This window comes from Sorex fumeus, unplaced genomic scaffold, assembly GCF_029834395.1.
Source record: "Sorex fumeus unplaced genomic scaffold, SorFum_2.1 ptg000093l, whole genome shotgun sequence".
In the NCBI taxonomy this organism is placed as follows: Eukaryota; Metazoa; Chordata; class Mammalia; order Eulipotyphla; family Soricidae; genus Sorex; species Sorex fumeus.
The window spans coordinates 6,803,835-6,828,320 of record NW_026606150.1 but is presented as its reverse complement, the minus strand read 5'-3'; the positions used below and the strand labels follow the sequence as shown (position 1 = coordinate 6,828,320).

General features: G+C 42.4%; 1 protein-coding gene across 1 annotated transcript in view; it reads left to right on the top strand.

The window, feature by feature from the left end:
* TESMIN (testis expressed metallothionein like protein) overlaps positions 1–24,486 on the top strand; it is a 40,952-nt gene that overhangs the window by 4,602 nt on the left and 11,864 nt on the right. The window contains exons 3-5 of the mRNA XM_056131999.1: positions 172–292; positions 1,991–2,067; positions 8,990–9,081. Of these exons, the coding sequence (XP_055987974.1) occupies positions 172–292; positions 1,991–2,067; positions 8,990–9,081 (290 nt within the window). The remainder of the gene's footprint in view (positions 1–171; positions 293–1,990; positions 2,068–8,989; positions 9,082–24,486) is intronic.

Below are 24,486 nucleotides of genomic sequence, written 5' to 3'. Positions count from 1 at the left end.
CAAAGATTCCACAGACCATGTTACTATGGAGTAAGAAATTAAAAAGTCTCCCATTTTTTCATTAAAACTTAAATTCTGGATTAAAGATGTTTTCTTAGTTTTAAGTTTATTCAGGCTTATATTACTGGATAGCTTTAAAAATGAAATCTGATTATCTTTTTTAAATTTTAGGTGATATGTCAATTGAAAGGTGGTACGCAAATGCTGTGTATAGATAATTCTGGCACAAGAGAACTAAAAGCACTTCATTTAGTTCCTCAATATCAAGACCAAAATAACTATCTACAGTCAGGTATAAAGTGAATTTATTAAAAACATATTGTATCTCATGTAAAGTGATAAGTTAATGTATTTGACTTTTGTATATAAAGTAAAAGTGAAAGCGAAGCTGTTATTATTCTAACCTAACTCACTATGAGTTCTGAAGTTACTATGATGCTCACTTATCTGACATTTGTCTGTTCAGAAACATCTTTAGTGCAGTAGTAAATGACCTATAAGTACTTGATTGTTCTGAAATGCCTTATGAGTGATTAAGTATGAGATGATACAGTTTTAGGATCATTACAAAAGTTTGACACTAATTGTTGAAAACTAGACATCTCTTTGTAGATGACTCACAAGTATGTTACCCTAAACCTTGAGTTAGCAAGAATATCACATTATCAGATGATTCACTGACCTTGCCAAGATGTCATTTCACTGGGCCTTTGATGTGCAGGGAATAAAGAAAGAGTTGGACTCTCCATCCCCAAAGTCTTTTTATCCAGGTACAGATAAAATGCCATCAAGATATTTTCTTTTCTATGATGAAGAAGCAGAATTAGGGCTTTGGTCTTCAGAAGCCCTTTGCTATGTGTCAGTTTCATATTTTCTGTCTTCATCTGACCCTCTCTAATAGCTTGGAGAGCTTCTCTCTTGATTCTGTTTCTTCTGCATAAAGCAAGAATCCTAATGACTAGATTAACAATTTTTGATATGTTCTCCGAATATAGTCCCTTGTTATCTAATGACTCCCCCTTTTTAATAAGCTGCATGTATGTATCATATATCAGCAGAAAATAGATGCACCCTGTTAGATCTGAGTCTTAAGGTAGCATCATTCAAGGATGCATAAGCAGGTCCTATGGATAGTACAGAGGTGACCTCACTTGCAGCTGTGGCTGTCACTCTGGTTTGAATCTCAGCACCACATAGTCTCCCAAGCACTGCCAGGACTGGTCCCTGGACAGAGGAGCCAGGTGCCCCTGAATACAGACCCAAGTGTGATCCTGAACACAGACCCCCGTGTCGTCCCCAGATGCTGCCAGGAGGTGACCAAACACTGTCAGATGTTTCTTTCCACCCTGTTCCCCCGAAATGTTTCATAAGCTTCGAGTAAATGAGATTTAAGAAACTCATCTTTCTCCTTCGACTAAGACTCAGAAGGTTTACAGGGTCTTTATTGTATTATAAATGTTTATCACAGGTCTCTAGACAAAAAATATTAACAACTCTATCAGTTATAGTTAAGTATCAACCCCCCAATAAGTATTTATATCCTAACAACTTTGTAGCGACTTGAAGAGATGCCACAGATATTCAAAGTAGTTCATACTGTGTCCAACAGATGTCGCTGTGCTTTCTTTCTTTGAAAATGTCAAATAGCTAATGAATCCCTGATGAGTTCCTGAGGCGCTACAGGGCTCCTTCACACACAATTTGGGAATGTGGGCACTAGGCAGTTTTTTTTTTTTTTACATAGACTAACCTGACAATTCAAGTAGCTTTTAATATAAAGAAAATGAGTGTAATAAGTAACAGCCTCACACATAAAATACATTGACCTAAAAAAGTTTTATACAATAGAAAATATAAACAGGATTAAGATAAATTTAAGTGGCTTTTACATGACATAAATCCACAAAACATCATTTTATGCTTTTTAACATGTGAAAATGGGAAAAGAACAATATATGCTGTCAGTTAATTTTAATTGTCTTCCTTACAGAGGTCCCTAAACCAATGACTACTTTAGTAGGAAGATTTTTGCCAGTACCAGCAAAGTTAAATCTCGTTACTCAACAAGTGAGTCCTTATTTTAATAGGAATTGCATGGAAATTGTTGTTTCTTTAAATGTTGATTGTCAAAATTGGAATTATTCAGGAAATGTAATTTACCCTCATTTAAAATCAACAGCTGGACCAGAGAGATAGTACAGAGGGTAGGGTGTTTGCCTTATATACGGCTGACATGGATTTGATCTGCGACACCCCATTTGGTCTCCGAGCCTGTCAGGAGTGATCCTTGAGCACAGAGTCAGGAGTAATACATGAGCACTGCCTTTGTGACCCAAAATCCAAAACAACAACAATAATAATAAATAAAAATTAACAGTCAAAGATAATATAGTGGGTAAGGTGCTTGCCTTGTATGTAATCCCTGGCACCACACATGGTCCCCTGAGCACCACCAAGAGTGATCCCTGAACACAGAGCCAGGAGTCAGATGTGCCCTAAAACACTATATGTGTGTGTATGTATGTATGTATGTATGTACGTATAGTAAAAATATCAGCAACATTTACTGTATGCTCAACTTCTTCACCACTGTCCCAGGCACTGAGAGGAGCAGAGCACCTCTAAGCCACCACTGACAGCTGCCTGAAGCTGTCTTGTCTATGCCAACAACCATTCTTTGCCCCATTTGCTTAACTTATCCTTTGTGATTTGTCAGCATGTACCTCCCATTTGGTTCAGAATAAACCTCAGGAAATGCTTTTAAAAAGTTTAAATGCTGGGGCTGGAGTGATAGCACAGCGGGTAGGGCGTTTGCCTTGCACGTGGCCAACCTGGGTTTGATTCCCAGCATCCCATATGGTCCCCTGAGCTACCGCCAGGAGTAAATCCTGAGTGCAGAGCCAGGAGTAACCCCTGTGCATTGCCAGGTGTGACCCAAAAAGCCAAAAAAACCCCAAAGTTTAAGTGCTTGTGTTATTTTACCACACTGTGCATATGTCACATATAGACATTTTCTTTTTTCTCCCCCTCTTTATTTAAATACCGTGGTTTACAAAGTTGTTCATGATGATTTGTTACAGGCATTCAATGTTTCAGCACCAATTCCCACCACCACTGTCACCTTCCCTCCACCATTGTCTCCATTTTCTCAACCACTCCTCAAGCCTGTCTCCGTAACAGTCCCACAATAATTTATTTTATATTGCTGAAGACCACAACAATTTATTTTATATTGCTGAAGACACATTTTCTTTGTTTTTTTTCTTTAGGTCTTTTTATAAAAAGTCAAGTTTATGGCTATATGCTTCTACTATAAATTACTGGTTATACCTACTAAAAAGACTAGAATTTTTTTTCTCTTTACCTTTCCTCAATATCTTGATATAAAATGTCACCTACCCAGGAGAGTGTTCCCTAATTCCTCAGTGTAGACAGCTGTCACTGTCTTATCACTATCGTGTGCATTTTGAATTTGTCTGCATTCATTCCTCTGAATGCAGGTGACATAGGAGCAAAAAGACCTTGTGGGACTTGTCTCTATAAGGTGGGAAATAGAATAGAGCTTGGCATAAACAGAGCATTCATCCTTTAGTATGGATGCCGCAGATCTGAGCACCTAAAGTCTATCAGGGAACTAGCAGTAAGAGAACCCCAAAACAAAAGACATAATTCTACCCTCCTACAGCTTATATTTTGTGTGGGTGTCAAACAATAAGTACGTCTACTAAGTAGATGATAATTAAGGTAGGAGAACAGAGAGTGGGCAGTGGAGCAGGGGTAAGGGGTTTGGTGGGTGGAAGCAGTTTGCAAGTTTGTGCAGGATGGTCCCAGTTGGCTCCTTTGTGTAGGTGGCACTTCATAAAGGTGTTGAGAGAGAGGAAGGGGTGAGCCTTGAGACTATCACATGGAAGGACATTCCAGTCACAAGGAACAGCATTGTACACTACTGTAGAGACAACGGAGAGGCCAGCGGAGCAGGGTGAGACAACAAGAGGAAAGGGGAACGGGAAAGCGGAAGGTGGTGGGAAGACAATGGCTTTTACTCAAAAGAGGCTGGTTTGGAGGAGGCCAAGGTAAAGGCAGGTGAACCCTGATATTGAAATCATCTTGTTGAGAGGTGGGAGTGATTCAGGTCAGGTGATGGCAGGGGAAGATGGCAAGGAATAGCCCGAGAGGAAAGAAATCATGTAGAATTGGGGAAGGGAGGTATGAAATCTGAGCTGTCTCTTCCATGTACAAGTGAATGTACAGTCCAGCAGTCAGAGGGAGGAAGCTTCGGGCCGCAGGATGAAGTTGCTAGTGCAGAGACGGCATGGAAAGCATGGAGGCATTCTCTGAGACATAAATAAATATGTCAAGTAAATGAAAGGGCTGGAGCGACAGCACAGCGGGTAGGGTGTTTGCCTTGGACATGGCCGACATGGCTGACCTGAGTTCGATTCCTCCGCCCCTCTCAGAGAGCCCAGCAAGCTACTGAGAGTATCTTACCTGCACGGCAGAGCCTGGCAAGCTCCCCGTGACGTATTCGATATGCCAAACACAGTAATAACAAGTCTCACAATGGAGATGTTACTGGGCCTGCTCGAGCAAATCGATGAACAACGGGAGGACAGTGACAGTGACAGTGAAGTAAATGAAGAATTTCTTGAATGATGCATTAACTAGGAAGGAAGAGTGTAGTAATCAGTGTGGGAGATACGAGACTGAGTCATGATGCTGTGAGTGACTGACAGGAATCTGTTGATACTGTTTGCCTGGCTGCAGTCTCTGCTCTAATTTCCTTTCTTTCCAGTTTCAGCCCCAATCAGAAAGGCACATATTGAGCTTATTCCAAGATCTTTCATTAGAAATATCCCTTTGAACTATATCTTTCTTTCTTTTTGACCTTTCCCCTGTCCTTCCTTAGTTTAATGTCACCCCCCCTATAGGCCCCCTGACTTCTTATCCAGTGAAGACCTTGATGCCACTATTTTATTTTATTTATTTATTTTTTAAAAAATTTTTATTAGTGAAACACCATGAGGTACAGTTGTAGACTTACAAATTTTTGTGCTTGGGTTTCAGTTATACAATGATCAAGTACCCATCCCTCCACCAGTGCCCATTTTCCACCACCATGGGTCCCAGTATCCCTCCCACCCCCCAATCCCCTCCATCCCACCCTGCCTCTGTGGCAGGGCATTCCCTTTTGTTCTCTCTCTCTCTCCTTTTGGGTCTTGTGGTTTGCAAAAGGGGCATTGAGTGGCAATCATGTTTGGTCTATAGTCTACTTTCAGCATGCTTCTCCCATCCTGGGAGGATCCTCCCAACACCCTTTATTTGATGCTCCCTTCTCTATCTGAGCTCCCTTTTCCCCTAGCATGTGGAAGCCACTATTTCAATAGTGTGTTTTCAGCAGCCCTGGGCTGGAGCGATAGCACAGCGGGTAGGGTGCTTGCACGTGGCCAACCCGAGTTCAATTCCTCCGCCCCTCTCAGAGAGCCTGGCAAGCTACCGAGAGTATCCCGCCCGCATTGCAAAGCCTGGCAAGCTCCCCGTGGCATATTCGATATGCCAAAAACAGTAACAACAAGTCTCACAATGGAGATGTCTTACTGGTTCCCGCTTGAGCAAATTGACGAACAATGAGAGGACAGTGTTACAGTGCTACAGTTTTCAACAACCTTAAGGCCCCCAGCTAAGCCCTGAATCTTCTGATGTTTGGAATTTAGAACTTTCTTTAGAATTTTACTACTGGAAGTATGGGCCATGGACCCAGGAGTACGGTCATCACTTGGAGCTCATTAGAAATCCAGGATCTCCCTACCCGAGACTCAGGGATACAGAATCTGCATTTTAGCAAGAGCCTGAGGTTATATGTCAGAGAAGCACTCTCTTAAAGCTTACTTTCTCCTTGGCTAAATATTGCTAAGGAAGTTCTTGGAGGAGCTGGTGCTGGTAGGGTGTTTGCCTTGTACACGGTTGACCTGGGTTTGATCCCTAGCATCCCCTGATAACCACCAGGAGGCAATTCCTAATACAGAGCCAGGAGTAACTCCTCAGTATCACTGGTTATGGCCCAGAAACACCCCTCCCTAAAAACAGAAGTTCTTGGAGGCTTGTGTAAAGGTTCCCTAGATTTACCATCTATGTCGTACATCCTTTTCCTATCTCTGCTTTTCTAAATAAGCAAAGGGGAAGAAGAAAAAATGTCCTTTGTGTAAAGAAAAAGGAACCCGAAATTCTTTAAGAATGCAAAACTCTTGGGGGGGGGGGCATAGTGATACTACAGCAAGTAAAGGACTTGCTTTGCATGTGACTGACCCGGATTTGATCCTCATCATCCTGTTTGGTCTTCCTAGCCCTCCAGGAGTGATTCCTGAGTACAGAGCTAGGAGTAACTCCTGAGCATCGTTGAGTATGGCCTAAAACAAACCAAAAAAAAATGCGGAACTCTTGGACTGTCATTTGGGAATGTCAGCCTACCAAGTGTCTGGGGGACTGTGAAAGAAACATTGATTTTAGTAACTTGTGAATGCAAGTTTACCTCAGCCTGAGGGAGAGGGGCCAAGTCCCAGACCTTAGACAGAGAAAGGAAGTCTAGGGATTGAGTATTCCCAGTTTTCTGCTGCTTCTATACTTTGGCTTCCCAGACTCAGGATTCATAATGAGAAGTTGAACCAAGAGTATTGCCGATGTCTTCCAGCCAGGACAGGTATTGATCACACACAATTTTATTTTATTTTTAAAATTTTTTATTAGTGAATCACTGTGAGGTAGTTATAAACTTTTGTGCTTGCTTTTCAGTCATCCGATGGTCAAGTACCCATTCCTCCATCGGTGCCAATTTTCTACCACCAATGGTCCCAGTATCCCTCCCACCACTCCCACCCTGTCCCCTCCACCCAACTCCGCCTCTGTGGCAGGGCATTCCCTTTTGCTCTCTCTCTCCTTTTGGTTGTTGTTGTTTGCAGTAGAGGTATTAAGTGGCCATCATGTTAGGTCTATGTCTACTTTCAGCCCACATCTCCCATCCTGAGTGGGCCCTCCTAGCACCCTTTACTTGGTGGTCCCTTCTCTATCTGAGCTGCCTTTCCCCCGCAGTATGCGAGGCTGGCTTCTAAGCTGTGGAGTTATCCTCCTGGTATTATCTCTACTGTTCTTGGGTGTTAGTCTCCCATTCTGTTACTTTATATTCCATAAATGAGTGCAATCTTTCTATGTCTGTCCCTCTCTTTCTGACTTATTTCACTTAACATAATACTTTCCATATTGATCCACCTATATGCAAATTTCATGACTTCATCTTTTCTAACAGCTGCATAATTTCCATTGTGTAGGTGTGCCAAAGTTTTTTTAACCAGTCATCTGTTCTCAGGCTCTCGGGTTTTTTTCCAGATTCTGGCTATTGTAAACAGTGCTGCAATGAACATATAAGTGCAGATGTCATTTCTACTATACTTTTTTGCATCTCTGGGATATATTCCCAGAAGTGGTATTGCTGGGTCAAGTGGGAGCTCAATTTCTAATTTTTTGAGAATCGTCCATACTGTTTTCCAAAAGGGCTGAACCAATCAGCATTCCCACCAGCAGTGAAGGAGAGCTCCTTTCTCCCCACATCTGTGCCAAAACTAGTTGCTTTTGTTCTTTTGGATGTGGGCCAGTCTCTAGATCACACACAATTTTAAAAGGGGCAGAAAAGAAGGATGGACAATGAATATCTTTTCTAAGGCTATACTCCTTAAATGAAGCTTATTTTTAAACTTCGAGTTTTAGGGGAAGAGAAAATAAGGTTAGTTTAACTGATACAAATATTCTCAAAACTTAACAAACTTGATCCGTTATTTTTGTTATCTTCTAGCTTCTAGGCTAGCAGTGATTTCATTATTTTCCCCATATAGCTGCAAATATTCTCTGTGAGTCACACTAATGAATAATACAAAAAATTCATGAGAAATGAGAAAGCAAAGGGCATGAATAATGCAGAAATTATGACATCACTTTTGAATTTTTAAAAATTGATAACAAAATATGTTTTTATTAGATAAATGAAGCAGTTGTTGCTACTGTGACTTCAAAATGTCAAAACATTATATTATACAAATAATGCAATAATTATAATTAAGAACATTTTAAATCCAAGCAGATTTAAAATTAAATGCTTAATTTTATATACTTCACAGTTTGTAACAATAAAAAAAGATTCTAGTATTTTTTTCTGTGCAGCAGAATGAACACTGTGTTCTGCTGACCAGCATATGGACAGGCTGGGCCTTGTGTCTGGGACTCGATTCCCCCTGTCCATAGCCTCTCTAAGGCCTTGACTGCAGCCTGCTCAGATGTTAGTGGAATGTCCTGGGAAAAGACCCTGATGTTGTTGGAAAGAGATGGTGATATAAAAGTTGGGAAGAAAAGGAATTATTTTTATTTGTACCTAGGGTCTGACTGGATGGAGCTTATTAAAAACACAGGCTAGGGCTGGAGCGATAGCACAGCGGGTAGGGCGTCTGCCTTGCACGCGGCCGACCAGGGTTCGATTCCTCCACCCCTCTCGGAGAGCCCGGCAAGCTACCGAGAGTATCTTACCCACACGGCAAAGCCTGGCAAGCTACCCGTGACGTATTCAATATGCCCAAAACAGTAACAACAAGTCTCACAATTTATTGTGAGACTTTACTGGTGCCCACTTGAGCAAATCAATGAACAATGGGAGGACAGTGACAGTGACAATAAAAGAGGGCAGGAGGGGCTGGAGCAATAGCACAGCGGATAGGGCGTTTTCCTTGCACGTGGCCGATCTGGGTTTGATTCCCAGCATCCCATATGGTCCCCTGAGCACCGCCAGCGGGTAATTCCTGAGTGCAGAGCCAGAAATCACCCCTGTGCATTGCCAGGTATGACCCAAAAAAAGCAAAATAAATAAATAAATAAATAAACAGACCAAGTTAAAAAAAATGAAAAATAAAAACACCGCCTAATTCAAGCTATGTTCATCTTTGACTTTCTGCAGCTTGATAATGGATCCTTACCATCTGTAGCCAATGGGTCTACTTTCCCCTCAGGATCAACTCTCTCAGGACCACCAAAAATAGCTTTGACAGGGTAAGAATTAAAAGCAATCAATTGCTCTTTGCTTTTATATAAAAGTTTGTGGAACTTTTGGGTATATTTGTGATTTTCTTCAAAGTTATAAAATATTTTTACCTCGAAACTGTCTGCAAATTATGATTTACATGAATCACAGTACTCTGCGTATGTTGACTTGCTGTTGTTTACATTCTATTCACTGGGCTGCACCGGGATTTCAGAGGGTTGCTGCCATTCATACCGAGTTGCCTGTTGGTCTAAATTAAGCTGCTTTATTGCTTGTCTGTTGCCATCAATGTAAGTAATGGTATGGCAGTCATTTCCTGTTTGTGGTAGTCTGAGTGTACTTTCATGGGCTGCTGTGGCCCACCGCCTACCCTCCTGGGTCAGTTCATACCGCTGCACATACCCTTCAGAGGTGCTGAGGTTGCATTAGCCAGGACCTTGTCTCGTCATTTTAAAGTTATGCTTTTAATCATAACTAAACTAACCAAGCTGTTTGAAACTCTTGGTCCAGTTAACGTTCTTATATCAACAGTGTACTGGGCAGCCTATTTTGCTCATTGAGTCCTGAAAGTTGGTTATGGGTATCAATCTATTCCTGGATAAGAGCTTATAGTCATGCAATCTAATGTAGTCATGAGTCTCAGAGCCTGAAAAAAATTAGGACAAACCATTTATGTAAAGTAGACTGTGACCTCTAGTGCTTCTGGGGCTCCTGCTGTCAACGTATCTTCATTCTGGCATGGGTAAGTGTGGACTAGAGTTGTTTGGGGGCAGTATGAAAGGTGGAGTGATCCAGAGACTTGATGGAGACATAATGGGATTTAATCAATGCTTTCACCTTGCATTGCCACTGAAGAGGGAAGAAAGCTTCGGTGCTCACAGTTGCTCTTTCAGCAGGATGTAATACTGCGCCACTTCAGTTTATGACTGTCAAGTTTAATGGAACAAGACTGTACTAAGATTTTTCCTTCTCTTTCTTGTGCGATGGTTTGGTGAGGAGATGCGGTTGCATTTACTGTAACTGGTCATTACTGTCATGCTCTTAACATTTCTGAACCGAAAAGTACAGAGTCAACTTGCAGCTTCTGCTCTTTACATGACATCTTTGGATACAGAGGATGACCCGGGAGGTGACCCAACCCTGAAGAAACTCTCTGACTCCCTGTCTCTCTTGTAACCTGGGGACATCTGACCACCAGTACTGCTCACATGAACAGTGAAGAGAATTTGGTGCTTCTAAAACTTTAGTTCAAGGAAATGTTCCTGCAGACAGAGCTATTTGTGGTTGCTCTGAGGATCAGCTGCTGTATGTTTTTGTGGAGAAACATTAATGAATATTTGCCCATATGGTAAATTTTTTCTCTCTCTCTCCTGCCTGCTTCTCCTCCTCCTTACCAGTCTAGACTGTTCTCTTAATCAGCTCCGTATTTTGCTTTATTTTGAAGTGGTCATCAAGTTGCAAGCAATTTTCCACTACAAATTATGCGCCAGGAACAAATGAACTTTGTGTTTGTATTTAAGTTACTCGATTCTGCGTCACTCCACTGATGACTTTTGCCTCAGCACCCATAGTGCTCATGGCATGCTGGGATTGCTCTGGGTTTTATCAACTGTGCTAAGAGAACAGGTGGAATACTCTTTGCTGTGGTTTCATGCTGTATGAGTTTCTAGTCATATCTCTTCACTTCTTTAGATACTTTTTCTTCGTCTTATTTTATATTTCACTAGATAACAAATACATAATGTGCCTGACGTTCTAAAAGGCAATTGTCATCTCAGTATGACTCAACCATTGCTAACCTAGCAGTAGTATATTACACAGGTGCAGGTCCATTTGGGCCTTTGGCTCGGGATCTAGATGGGATCTAATTCCACTTAGTCATCATTCTTTAGAAATGGGTTGTCAACTGACTCACTTGTGAAACTAGCTTATCACAGTAGTAGAAACCCTTTTAATAAAAAACCATGTCCTTTTGCTTTGTACAGCTTTAATAACCTGATTATCAGTCAGCTAGTAATGTGACTTCTAGAACATCTTTGATGTATTATTTTTGGTAGTGCAAGGAGCAGTATAATAAAGAATTTCTATGAGTCTTCTCTGGAAATTTTCCCCTTAGGGATGGGTGATGTCCCTTTGTGGTAGAGTCTATAATGCTTTTCTGAGGCAGATTTGTGCAGGTGTCTTCGGAGTCTGTAATATTCAGACTGGCATAAGAGAGTTCTCAAATGTTAGTAAAACCAAGGAAACCCTCCTGCACTTTCTGTTCACTCCTTGTAGTGTATCTTTGCTCATGCCATTATTTCAACTGAAACTGAATTTCAACTACAGTGTGGTCAGTAGTGAACTCATAACCTTAAAAGTTAATGTCAAGTTTTATGACTTCAAAAGTATTTTAACCTTTTCCATCTATATTAAATTTTCTTTTCTCTTTATCTTAATCAGTTTATTTATAATCAATATCCAATAATTTGACACCTGATTATATAATATCTTCTGTTTTCTAATTTTTCAATTACATATATCTCATCCCAGATTATTTGGTGTGTTCCTCTGGGAAAGGCACCATAAAATATTTTATTTAAAGCAGATATTTTTGTCTCTCGAAGCATTATCACAGTTCAGGCCCCATGATTTTTCTTTAGTAAATGCCTATTGACCTCTTTCTCACCCCAGATTCTCATTGAATTATGAACTACAACTCCTTCAGTCCTTCCACAAGTCTGGCCAGACAGCACTGGAATGTCTCCATTGCCTCACATCCCTTATTTATTAGAGTTTTGTTCCTCTGAATAAGGAGTGCCAGGCTACTCTGTGCCCCATTTGGTAGGCAGGTTTACAGGACCATGGACAAGGGCAGTGAAATGCAGGTGTCCATGACTCCCTCTGAAGAGTGTCTGTCTAGGTAGAGGAGTCAGGGGCAGGACAACCCAACCTGTCACTCTGGGCTCCCTCACAGACAGAAATATGCAACCCTCTCTGAAGAACGAAAAACTAAACTGAATGCAGAGTGTTCAGTGACATGGTGTGGGGTGCACTGTTATTTCTCCAGAAATAAGCATCAGCAACTCATGAGTCAGGTCCCATTAGCCACTTTGAATGGGGAGCAGGGCAGGATCACTAACTAAGAGTGTGGGTGTGGAGGATCCTAGCAGGATAGTAATGAATACAGCGCAGGGGGAGCCCAGGGCAGAGCAGAGAGAAGGGCCGAGTCAAACCCCACGACTGCTCTCGGTCCTGACAGTTATTCAGAGAGGCGAGTGTATGAGAGCACAGTGGTGTTCCTGGCACCCCATCAGGCTGATTGCAGTTAATTCTTCCCCCCACCAAGACCCTCCCATCGCTCAACCTATTGTGTAATTCTAACCATAGGGCATGGTGCAGGATAAGACGCAGGCTCTAGGTGAAGGCAGGAGACTCAGCACGTATGGTGTGCAGGTGCTGCTGTAGTTATGGTCAAAGTCTAAGACAAAGCAGTGTTCCTGCCCAGAAGTAGTCAGTCGTTGCAGTGGTGGAACGTGTACATATTCTCGTTGTCCAAAGACATGAAGACATGGCCCCTGCCCCAGGGAAGGCCACTTCCCACAGCTGATTTCCTTGGGAAACTGCCCATCCTTTTCACCACAACCGATTGAGCCTATTACATTGCTCTGGTTTGGTAGACAACAGCTTCCCCTTGTTTATAACAGCATCTGAGATATGTGAGTCTCTCCTCCTCAAGAGCCCTGGAGGCAGCTTCTGACTAATCCCCAAGAGAACAGTTAGGAAAGGGGGTCCTAGTGATCACATGATACATACAGACCAGGCTTTGATAGTACTGGTAATACTGCAGCCAATATTTTCCTGCTGAAAGGGCTGGAGCAATAGTACAGAGGATAGGGCATTTATTTGCCTTGTACACGGCCAACCTGGGTTTGATCCCTGGAATCCCATATGGTCCCCCAAGCACCACCAGGAGAAATTCCTGAGTGCAGAGCCAGGAGCAACCCCTGAGCATCTCTGGGTATGACACAAAAAGGAAAAAAAAATGTTTTCAGCAATACCAATCAAAGTTTTCCTGCTGTTGTATGATTAATTCTTTCCACTAGAATTTAGATTTGGGAAAACACAAAATAAAAAGATTTGGCATGGGGGCCCATACACGAAAGGTCTAAACAGAATAATAAGGAATGGCTTCTTGGGGAAAGGAGCAACCATAGGAACCCGCTCTGATTCCTCCAGTGTTGTGTGCAGACTGGAGTTGGTGAGGCTAGTTCCAAGGGGTCAAGAAATAGGCACGCCATGTCCATTTCATGATCAGGTCCACCTATAAATAAAACCTAGACCTATCTGGTGTTGAGATTTTCTGTATTTGTTCAAAGACACCAGATGTTTAGCTAAATTTAAAGAGTAACTATCTGAATACATTTTCTTTTTTAATCTTTATAGAGTAACTGTTAGTTCATGGGACACAAAGTCTAAAAAGCCATGTAACTGTACCAAATCCCAGTGTCTGAAATTGTAAGTAATCACAAATCCTTCATTATTCAATAGAAATAAGGTTGTTTAGAAGTCACTAAATGAAGCAGAGTCCAAACCAAATGAAATGGCTAGAGCCATAGACCAGAGCAACAAGAAGCGCCCCCTCCCTATAGAAACCTGCCTCCGATCTTTGGTATCATCTTCACCACAAGGACATGGCCTCCACTTATCCTTCAAGTAGTATACTGTTCTGAGGTTTGGGTTTATATTCGTCAGTCCTCCAGACAAGTACTGAGGGTTCCTTGTTGAGCACCAGCTGTACTATTTCTAATTTCTAGAGGTTGATGAATGAATTTACTCTGTATTGGAGTTTTTTTTCAGAAAAATTCTCCCCAGGGACACCTGTTATTAAGAGGCTTGGTCAAGGGGGTGGTAGAGAGACTTAACAGAACCACCAGCTGGGATGGTCGGGGCATTCCATGAAATAGTGGGTAGACCTAGTCAGCATGAACTCGAGCTTCCTCCTCACCCAGTGTAGACCCTCTTACTGCTGGTGTCTGCCTGCTCTTGGCTCTTGTCATGGGCTGCTTTTCACCGTCCCAAAGGTCTGTCTAGCTAAGCCATGAGTTGGAAGGGGAGAATATGTCCAAGTCCGATACTCACCACCCTAACCACAGTCTCCACGTGATTTTTCCGTTGCAGAGCTCCTGCTGAAGTCACTGAGAGCTCCATTGATGGGACAGTGATGTGGGGGTGCAGACGTGGGTAAAAGTCCAGAAGCCCGTGAAACTTGGTTCACAAGCTGAAAAAGCAAATTGATTTCTTTAAAGTAATGCTTAAATCTAGGGCGACTGTATGAAAATATTTGAGCTGTCATTGGTTTAGTCTGTGAATGCAAGTCACATGCCTCTCTGAACGTTGGAGACACCAGGAGACAACTGATCAGGAAGTCTTAACAGTGCAGCTCGGGGTCAGGAGGAAGGAGAGCACAGGGAAAAGCCGGACCCTGAGACATTGTCAAACCCGATGGACAACCTTGCAATGCTGTGGAGAACAAGGTGGTAGTGTCCAGAGTGGACAGAGCCAGAAGGGGTGGTAGGTCTCCTGTGACCAGGGACTGATGAGCTGCTGGTTGGCTTTGAGGCCGGGGAGGCCAGATAACTCAGAGTGAGGTCTAGACAATGACTGGGCACAAAGCGTGGTAGTCCCTAAGGACGTGGAAATAAGATGTATCTCCTAGAAGGGTTTAATTTCCTGATTACCTCACCACGGAAGGCCAAAGAAATAGCTTTTCTGCATAGAAGCAGCTTTGCAGATCAAGCAGTAACTCCAAACCAAAGAAAGAAACCACCATCACCAGGGGTGTGGGCAGCATTGGCACCAAGGAAAGGAAAGCTCAGAGAGTGTCCAGTACTGCCAAGGGAGGGTGTCACTGTCTCTTGGGGTCTGGGCCCTGCTTTTTCCTCGAAGAGCTGGGTACCAGGTTCAGGGCATCCTCACATTGCTGCCTCTGCACCTCCCATCCCAGGCCCAGGCCATTGATGTGGGAACAGCTTCCTGTAGTTGTACGCACAACTAAGTTATGTGTTCAAGGCAATAGAATGTCATTTTTTGAGATTTGTCCTACTCTTTTGGGATATCTACTGGATAAAAGTCAACAATACCTGACCATGGTAATGGTTGTCACTGTCCACTGATAGAAACACATGGCTGTATATTTTTTATAGCTCAAAGTGATACCTACACAGGGTAAAAGCCAGTGACTGTACTGAGTGCAATGGAAAGCAATAGTGCCCTGCTCCACCTCTCCCTGTTCTTCCAGCTCCTCCCTAGAATTGACCATTTTACTGCCTTCTGTTCTCAGGCTCTCTGTAAAGATGACTTGTCTGCTTTCCTGCATTGGTAGGAGTGTGCGCTCACCCCTCCACCCTCCTCCCCCAAATAGAAAACTGTCCTCATAGTTCCCACATGGCTCCCTCAGCACCTTAAATAATCTACTTCAAACGTTTGATGATGTTCCATTACCCATAAAAAGTTGGGAATTATTGCTCAATGATAAAATTAATCTGTATGCTTAAAGTGGCTTTGATGTAAACTTAATAAAAAGGTAGTTAAATGTTTTGTGATTTTATTGAAAATTATTAAAAATAATTGTAAGATGTTTAAAGTTCATGTCTACATTTCTATCCTTGTTGCAATGCCTTTCCTTGTTTTATACATTTTAAACATTGGTTTGCTTCATAAGTAGGTTTAAAGGTAAACGGTAAAGGCCCTCCCGTTGTTGGTCGATTTGCTCGAGCGGGCCCAGTAACGTCTCCATTGGAGACTTGGTTGTTACTGTGTCTGGCATATCGAATACTCTCGGTAGCTTGCCGGGCTCTCCGAGAGGGGCGGAGGAATCGAACTCGGGTCGGCCATGTTGGCTGCGTGCAAGGCAAACGCCCTACCGCTGTGCTATCGCTGTGAAACCCTCTTTTGTAAACAGTACCTTTAAAATATAGGAAGCAAAATAAGTACAAAATCCCAAACCTCTGAACATCTTTATACAGTGAGAAGCCCTTCTTCAAAGGATAGAGCTCTTGCTACTTTTTATACTCTTTGAAAGGAGAAATTGGTCTCACGGTAAAAATATTTTCAAGGACACTAAATTATCCTTAGATACTTATTTTGAACAAATGCAAATTCAGAATTTTAAGCATCTTCCCTCTCGATTCCATTTTTCTCTGAGATACTGGGTAGGATTATTTAGGAGCAAGTATACTATCCATTTTGGTCGGGGAGTCTGAGAATGGAACAGACATTGGAAATAATGTGCTGCACCACCAAGCAGCATCCCTGATTCCACCATAGTTTCTGAATTCAAATCAAATCAGAATCAAGAATGTAATTATAGATAAGGCGGTTTCTAATAATGCTTTTCAAATGGCTGTTATCTCTGATAGTAACCAGAAGAGTTAGTTAGAATTGGTCAGAGTTATGTACAATAGAAGGTCAAATCTGGATGGCCACTTCTATATCTTAAATCATTCCATATCTTAAAATCCTTTAAGCTTTTTGGTTTATGTTTTAAAATAGTAGCTGATTTATATTCTCTAGTTTATGATTCTTATACTGTGTTTACTTCCCTGAGTTTCATGTTTGCTTCTTGATTTTTCCCTTGGGTGATTGACTACCACATACATTTTGTGATGTTTTAAATTGTGAATCATTGGAACTTTACATGTGGGAGGCCTTTGAGGTTGGCCTGAGAACACCGTCCTTCTGGAACATTCTTTTGCTTCTTCCTGGGGGCATCCTGAGGCTGGGGAGCAGAGCCCTTCCCAGCTCCCTTCTTCCTGCTGCCATCCTGGCTGCTACAACTTGAGTAGATCAACCTGGCCCCCTAGCAAAGGAGAGCTGTTCTGCAGAGAAAAGTTCACATGGGTGATAAGAACCGAGGGGGAGTTTGCTGAGATCAAGGCGAACACCCTGAGCAGACCCGGTCTTTCAGCTCAGCCATTAGCATCCTAACTGTGAAGAAAAGGTTCTGTTTGCAAGGCCGAATGTCAGGAAGATGTGGATTGTCTTATTTATGACTCATGGGCTTAGTCTAGATCTAATGTCCTGTCCACTTTTATAATACACATAGATTAAAACTTTTGGATGAACCAGAAGTTTTTCATTGAATGCAGCCAGAATGATCACTCTGTTGTCTATATTGTTAGTGCCTTGTTCTGCCTTGTTTAAGAAATTAACTGTATGCCAAGGTTAATAGATATGCTGATGTTATCTTTGAAACATCATAAAGAAAAATGGAAAGAAAAAGAACCCCTCCCCCCAAAAAATGGCCTTTTGCCATCAAGGACTTTGTGCACCTAGAATCAATTCTTGTATTAGACAGGGATCTGATTTTATGCTTGTTCTAAGGACAGTTAATCAGTTGACACCATTTATTGTCAGACTCTAATATAGTCCCCCATGATCTCAATGAGTTGATAGACAGACCCGCTCCATCCTTGGGTCCCACTTCATAGTTGTAAGAATTCAATGATGATTTATTTCATGTTTGTTTATTTTTTGGTTTTGGTTTTGGGCCACGCCCGGTGATACGCAGGACTTACTCCTGGCTCTGCACTCAGGAATCACTCCTGACAGTGCTCAGGGGACCATATGGGATGCCATATGGGGTGCCCTACTCGCTGTACTGTCATGCTGACCCCCTCATGATTTCCCTCATGTTTCTAATTAACCACTTGCCTGCAAATAGAAACCATGCTGTCTCTCTCTCTATCTTTTCCTTTTTTTTCTTTGTTTTTTTGGGAGGTGGGGGCATCACACTCGGCAATGCACAGGGGTTACTCCTGGTTCTGCATTCAGGAATTAATCCCCATGGGATACTGGGGATCGAACCCGGGTCGGCTGCGTGCAAGGCAAACACCCTACCTGCTGTATTGTAGCTCCAGCCCCCTCCCTATCTTTTTCTCAGGGCTTACTCCTGGCTCTGTACTCAGAGATCACTCTGGCGGGCTCAGAGGACCATAAAGGGTGCCAGGGATTGAACCTGGGTCAGCCACATGCAAGGAAAGCACCCTATCAGCTGTACTATTATCTGGGCCCCTAAACTATACTTTCATAACAGAGATCAAACCAAATTTGATTAGGACATACAGATTTTATCTTTTGTATACCCCATAAGACTTAATGTTAAATATTTTGACTTTTTCATAAGTGGATTAGATCTATAGCATTCCTATTTTCCTTATTTGGTTTGGCATCAATATTAAATTGCTATGCCTGTTGTATTATTGTGCCATATGCTTTAGCAGATAAAATGTATTGGGCACACTTCACCATCCTTACTCTTCTTGGGCTTGAGAAAAGGTTTGGCTAAAGTAGAATTTATTTGTTCACAAGTTTTGTTCACTACTTGAAATTGTTTGGGCCTGTTGTCTTTAGGGGTTGGAGTTGGGGAAGAAGACAAAGTTTCCATTCGCTTTCTTCAAGTTGTTAAATTTAAGTTTATATTGCTGCTTGAGTCCATTTTGATATTTTTTTATTTTTTGTGAAAATTATTGATTTCTTCAAATTGTCAAATCTCTATATTTCTATTCATATAGCCTAATTTAAATGCTATCCCTGTGTCTGTAATTATAGGATTTATATTTGTAATTCTGGGATCCAGGGTGATGATAGCTCAGGGCTCAGGGGCACATATTTTCATTGAACCCTGGTTCAATCCCTGGCCCTGCATGGACCCCCTGAGCACTGCCAGGTATTCTTCTGAAGGCTCCTGAGTAACTGGCTGGTCCTGGTGGTCCCTAGCACCACAGAGTTCAGACACTGTACTGTCTATCCAGGTTGTCCAAGTACTGCCAGAGTGGTCCCAGGCCCCTGAGCAGTGCTTAGAAGGCTCCCACCTTGCCATATTGTTTCTAATTCTAATTTCCACTGTTGTTTACTTGGACTTTGTCTTTTTTAACTGTCACAAGAGGTTTGTAAATTTTGTCAGTCATTTCAGAGGACTGGCTTTTACTAATTTTCTCATTTGTATGCTACTTCCTATTTCATTGAGTAAATTAATTTTTACTCTGTGTGTGTGGCGGTGGTGGATATTGATCCTAGGGTCTCACACATGTATGGCAAGTTCTCTACCATTGATCTATGTATCCCCAGCTCAATTTTTACTCTCTAAGAATTTCTCCCCACTATTTTATTTTACTGTCTTACTTTGGTAACGTCTTGTGTTTAATGCTTAACTTTCTTACTTTCAGTCTTTTTTATTTGGTAGAAAATGCATTTAAAGCTATATACTGCCGCATATTATTTCACTGCATCCTGCTGCTGAGCTGTTATGAGATACTTTCATTGTCACTCACTTGAAATGCTTTGTAATTTTCATTGTAATGACTCTACCTCATGAGTTATATAGGTATACATTTTGAAGTATCTAAATATATGTATATGAATTTATGTGTATGTATGTTTATATATTTTAAGCTACATTTTTACTGTTAATTTTTAAATTTAACTACACTGTGGTCAGACCATGTGGTCTATGTGATGTCAATTCTTAGAAATTAATGAAGACTTACAGCATAATGTTTCGTCAAATTTTAAAAATATTCTATATTAACTAAAAATATATGTATTCTCTATTTGTGGGTGCATATTCTATCCATTGGCTCAAGTTTGTTAAATTTAGTCTTCTGATCTTCCAAATGCTTATGAATTTTGCAATTTATCTGTTTTTTACAGTGTTAAGACTTCTTACAATGATTGTGAACTTATATATTCTTCCTTATGATTTTATTTTAGTTGATATGTTTGAGTCTATAGTATGAATCACATGCAAATTCATTATTGTTATAAATTTTTGGTGAATTCTTGCTTCAACTGTTAAATATGCCACTATATCCAGTTGTTTTTTGCTATTTTTCAGTCTAATACTAATGTTACTTTGCCAAGTTTTCTTTGCTTAAGATTAGCAAGTTATACTTTATCACATCACTTAATTTTCATATGTTCAGTGTGTGATGGTTTGTGCTATTTGTATGCCCTGTAAGCTAAATATAGCTGTTTTAAAAGAACAAATCTCGTAACTCATATCTTTTAATAGGCTTCTTTATTTATATTTTTATTCTTTATTTATATCTTTGTTATATTAGTAAAATATGGGGTTATATTTGTATCATTTGTTGGGGTGGAGGTCGGGCAACACATAGCTGTGCTCCGGGGTCACTGCTGGCTTTACACAGGGGGCCATTTGTGGTGCTAGGGGTTGAACTAAGGTCGACTGCATGCAAGGCGAGTGCCTTAACCCCTGTGCCTTAACTATCTCTGTGGCCCCTGGATCTTTTTTAAAAGGTTTAAATTTTATCTGACTGGGAAAAAAATACTCTAGTCAAAACAGAGCATCCCACCAATGCCATTCTACACTTTAAGTTTTAAAATTGTAGTAGAAGTGAACATAATAAAATTTACCATTTTATCATTTGTAATATGTCATTCAGCAGGCCTGAGTATATTCACAGGGTTGTGTAGCCATCATTATTAATTTCTGGGCAATTTTAATCATCCAGTTCAGAACTCTATACCCATTAAATACTTCCCATCATTTCCTCTACCCCAACTCTTGCAATCTCTGTTCTGCTTTTCTGCTTTGAATTTGCCTCTTCTAAGTATCTCATATACGTCGATTCACATATAATCTTTATCATTTTTACTCTTTTACTTACTGAAGCTTTCAGGGTTAAACCGTGTGGTAGTATATATCCATTCCTTCCACTTTTAGGCCAAAGCGCTGCAGTGTATGCATACAGCATGCATGTTTATTTATCCACTCAACCACAGGTGGGCACAGGGGCTGTTCAGACCTTGTGGCTACTGGGAATGTGGCTGTGGTGAGCATTGGTGTGTAGGTATCTGGAGTCTTCTTTTGTTACTTTGGTGCAAGCCTAGGAGAGGAATTCCAGGGTCTCAGGGTCATTGTGTGGTGAGTGTCTCAGGGAGCGACCTTCTGCTATCCAGAGGAAAGCACTACTTCACAGTCCCACCACCAGCAATGCGAAATGCCACTTTCTTTGCTTCCCTCTGCCTGATGTGTATCTTAGAAAGTGAACACTAACGGTGAAGACTGGAAAGTTGAAAGTGAGATTAAGTAGAAGAGTTTCACCACAGTCTAGGCAAGAGATGATGAGGACCTGAACTAAGGCAAGGATGGTAGGAATGAAGAAATACAGATTCAAGAGACATTTCCAAATACTCATCGTAGTGTTTTCCTACTTTCCTTTTCAATGCGCGTGAACACCTGTGATTTCGGGAAGACAGAAATGAAGGGACAGCTATGGTTCTTTGCAGTCAGGAGCAAAAGGGGAAGAAAGGCATGATGAAAACAGTTCAATATGAAAAGGCTGGGAAAGACGCAGTATTAGGGAGGGGAGTGGAAGGACAGGCCGAGCAGGCAAGGGCCAGCAGGGGCTTTATTTGAGAGGGCGTGGCGTGTGTATTCAGGTGTGGTAGATTACAAGTGGGTTGCTAAGAATATCTCGGCAGAAGAAGCAGAGGATGCAAAGGCCTGGGGAGAGAAAGGAGCAGAGCTGAGGGGTCGTCACTTCTAGTTCCGGGTTTCTAAGATGACCGGAGTATTCTCTACTGAGTGAATGAGGGTGCTGTGGAGCATGCATCACTAGATAAAGACACATGTGTATCTGCAAGATGTGGTTATCAGGAGACTATTTTGTCCACTGAAATGGTGGATAAAATAGGATCTTGTTGGGGCCAGAGCGATAGTACAGCGGGAAGTGCATTTGCCTTGCATGCAGCTGAATGGGGTTCGATCCCCAGCATCCCATATCATCCCCCAAGCACCGCCAGGACTATTCCTGAGTGCAGAGTCAGGATTAACCCCTGAGCATCTCTGGGTGTGACCCTCCCTCCCCCCAAAAAAGATCTTGATTTGGGCTGAAGAGACAGCACAGGGGTTGAGGCATCTGCTGTGCATGCAGCCAACCCTGGTTCAATCCCTGGCACCACAAATTGATCCCAGCCAGAAGTGATTCTGAGCACAGAGCCAGCAGAAAGCTCTGAGCACTGCCGAGTGTGGTCCAAAAAACAAACACAAACAAACAAACAAAGATATCCGTGCAGAGCCACAAGTAAGTCCTAAACATAGCTGGGTGTTGTCCCCACCCCCACACATCCTCCAAAAGAATATAAGGCCAAACAACATATATTACTACATATCACGAATCATGACCATCCTGTTATTCGTCGATTGCCTCGAGCAGGCCCCAGTAATGTCTCCTTCATCCTGGATTTTTAAGAAAGTGCTATATTCAAGGCTCTTTAGAAGAATGAGACCCATCATTGTTAGTGGTATTTGGCATATTGGGTACGCCACGGGGAGTTTGCCAGACTCTGCCGTGTGGGCAGGTTACATTCGGTAGCTTGCCAGTCTGTCCAACTCTTATTGTTATTTTTATTAATTTATTTGCTTTTGGGGTCACACCTGGCAATGCTCAGGGGTTCCTCTTGGCTCTGCACTCAGGAGTTACTCCTGGCGGTGCTCAGGGGATATAGTTTTACCAAAAAGCCTAAAAGATATTCATCTCTAGGAGTGGCAACTGGGATAGTTGTAACTTTTTCATTTGCTTATTGATATATATTTTTTCCATTTGACAACAATATGATTTATTTGTATCCAAAGTAAAAAATGTAATAAGTGCATTTCCCAGGCCAATTAGTCTCCTTGGCAACACCTCAGATGTAGGGAAAGGTGAGGAATCAGTCGAGACTCTGCAGTGGGACGGGTGAGAACACTCGCAGGCCAAGAGGGAACTCTGTGGGTGGTGCAGGAGAGAGAAAACCCCACGCTCAGGTTTGGGTACACTGGCAGGTGGAAACGTTTGAAAGCAAGCTGGAACATAGTGCCAGAACATTCCAGGCCCCTGGGAGGCACGAGATTTGCAACAAGGTTGTTGATACCCTTTGCGAGTCAGAGGGCAGCACACCAGTTCCAAATAGAGATTAAAAGAATGACCGGGAGATGAGCCTGGGTGAGCGGGTAATGCGGATGGTACTTTCATGCTGTTTGGAGAAAAGGAGGAATTTTAGGCTCTAGAATAGGGAGGACAAGACAGGTTTGTTGATAGAGGTTTTAAAAATCTTCAGCACAATTAAAATAAGAAGCAGAGGAGAGGGAGACTTGGGCACCAGAGAACTTCCCGGGCTGTGCGCAGGCCTCACGTGGGTTCCCCCAGAGCTCCGTCCCTTGAGCACCGAGCTATGGCTAGCCCTCAGCACCGCCAGCTACGGAAAGAGGCAGAGTGGCGTGTGTATTCAGGTGTGGTAGATTACAAGTGGGTTGCTAAGAATATCTCGGCAGAAGAAGCAGAGGATGCAACACTTAATAGTACAACTTAATACAAGACTTAATACAAGTACTTGGTGAGACACGTTGATCAAGAAAGTGCCTAGCCTAGTGCTTTGGGGACCAAGTTGGACTCGGTGATATATTCTAAGTGCCAGTTTTCTTCATTTGGAGGAAGCAGTCGGGCCACACCCAGGGCTGCTCAGGGGTTACTCCTGTCTCTATTCAAAGGTCGTTCCTGGTGGGATGTGGAGAGTTACAGGGATTGAACCAAGGTTGGCCACGGCAAGGCAAGTGGAGTTCCCCTGTGCCGGGTCCCCAGTCCTTAGATAACAGCTTTTACCTACGGCTCTCCTGATGGCTAACCAGAAGCCGTCTGTCCAGACGCTCTCTAATTTCTCTTGGTTCTTTTATCTTTGGTTTTTCTTTTTATCCTTCTTGGAATCATTAGCCTTCTGAAATACAGGATCCCTCATTTGATTGATTCTAGAAGGTTCACCAGTGCATCCTCAAAAGGGCTTTTCTGGCCCTCTTCCCTCTCCTGTAAGCAGGAGAGACACGACCCCTTCTAATCATCCATTGCTTCTCTTCGCTCCTGCATTTCTCATCTGTCTTTTTGCACGATCTCTGGATCGTTTTATTCTTAAGTTTATTCTATTTGCTTAGTTATAATTGATTTATTTGGGGGATGTGTTTGGGTCATACCTGGTGATGCTCAAGGGCTGCTCCTGGCTCTGTGCTCAGAGTCACTCTCGGCAGTGCTCAGAGAACCCTGTGCATTACCAAGGTTTGAGCCAGGGTGTCTGTTGCAAGTGCCTTCACGATCCTGTACTATCCCTTCGGCCCCTTGGTCCTTGTTTTTATGCAGCTGGTACAGGTTTTAAAGCCAAATGCTCATTTGAGGTTTGTGGGGGGATGGTGGCGGCCTGATCATCGCTCTTGCACCTGGGACGGGGTGGCTTAGCTCGTTTCCTCTGCCCACGCCTTCTTCCCACCCACCCCAGGCCCCTTTCGCCAGCAGTTAGTGCTTCCATGTTCTGGGGATGGGATCGCTGACAGGGCTGGGGCTCATTTTCCTTTCCCGAGCTCATGCACCTGCCCTCAGGGG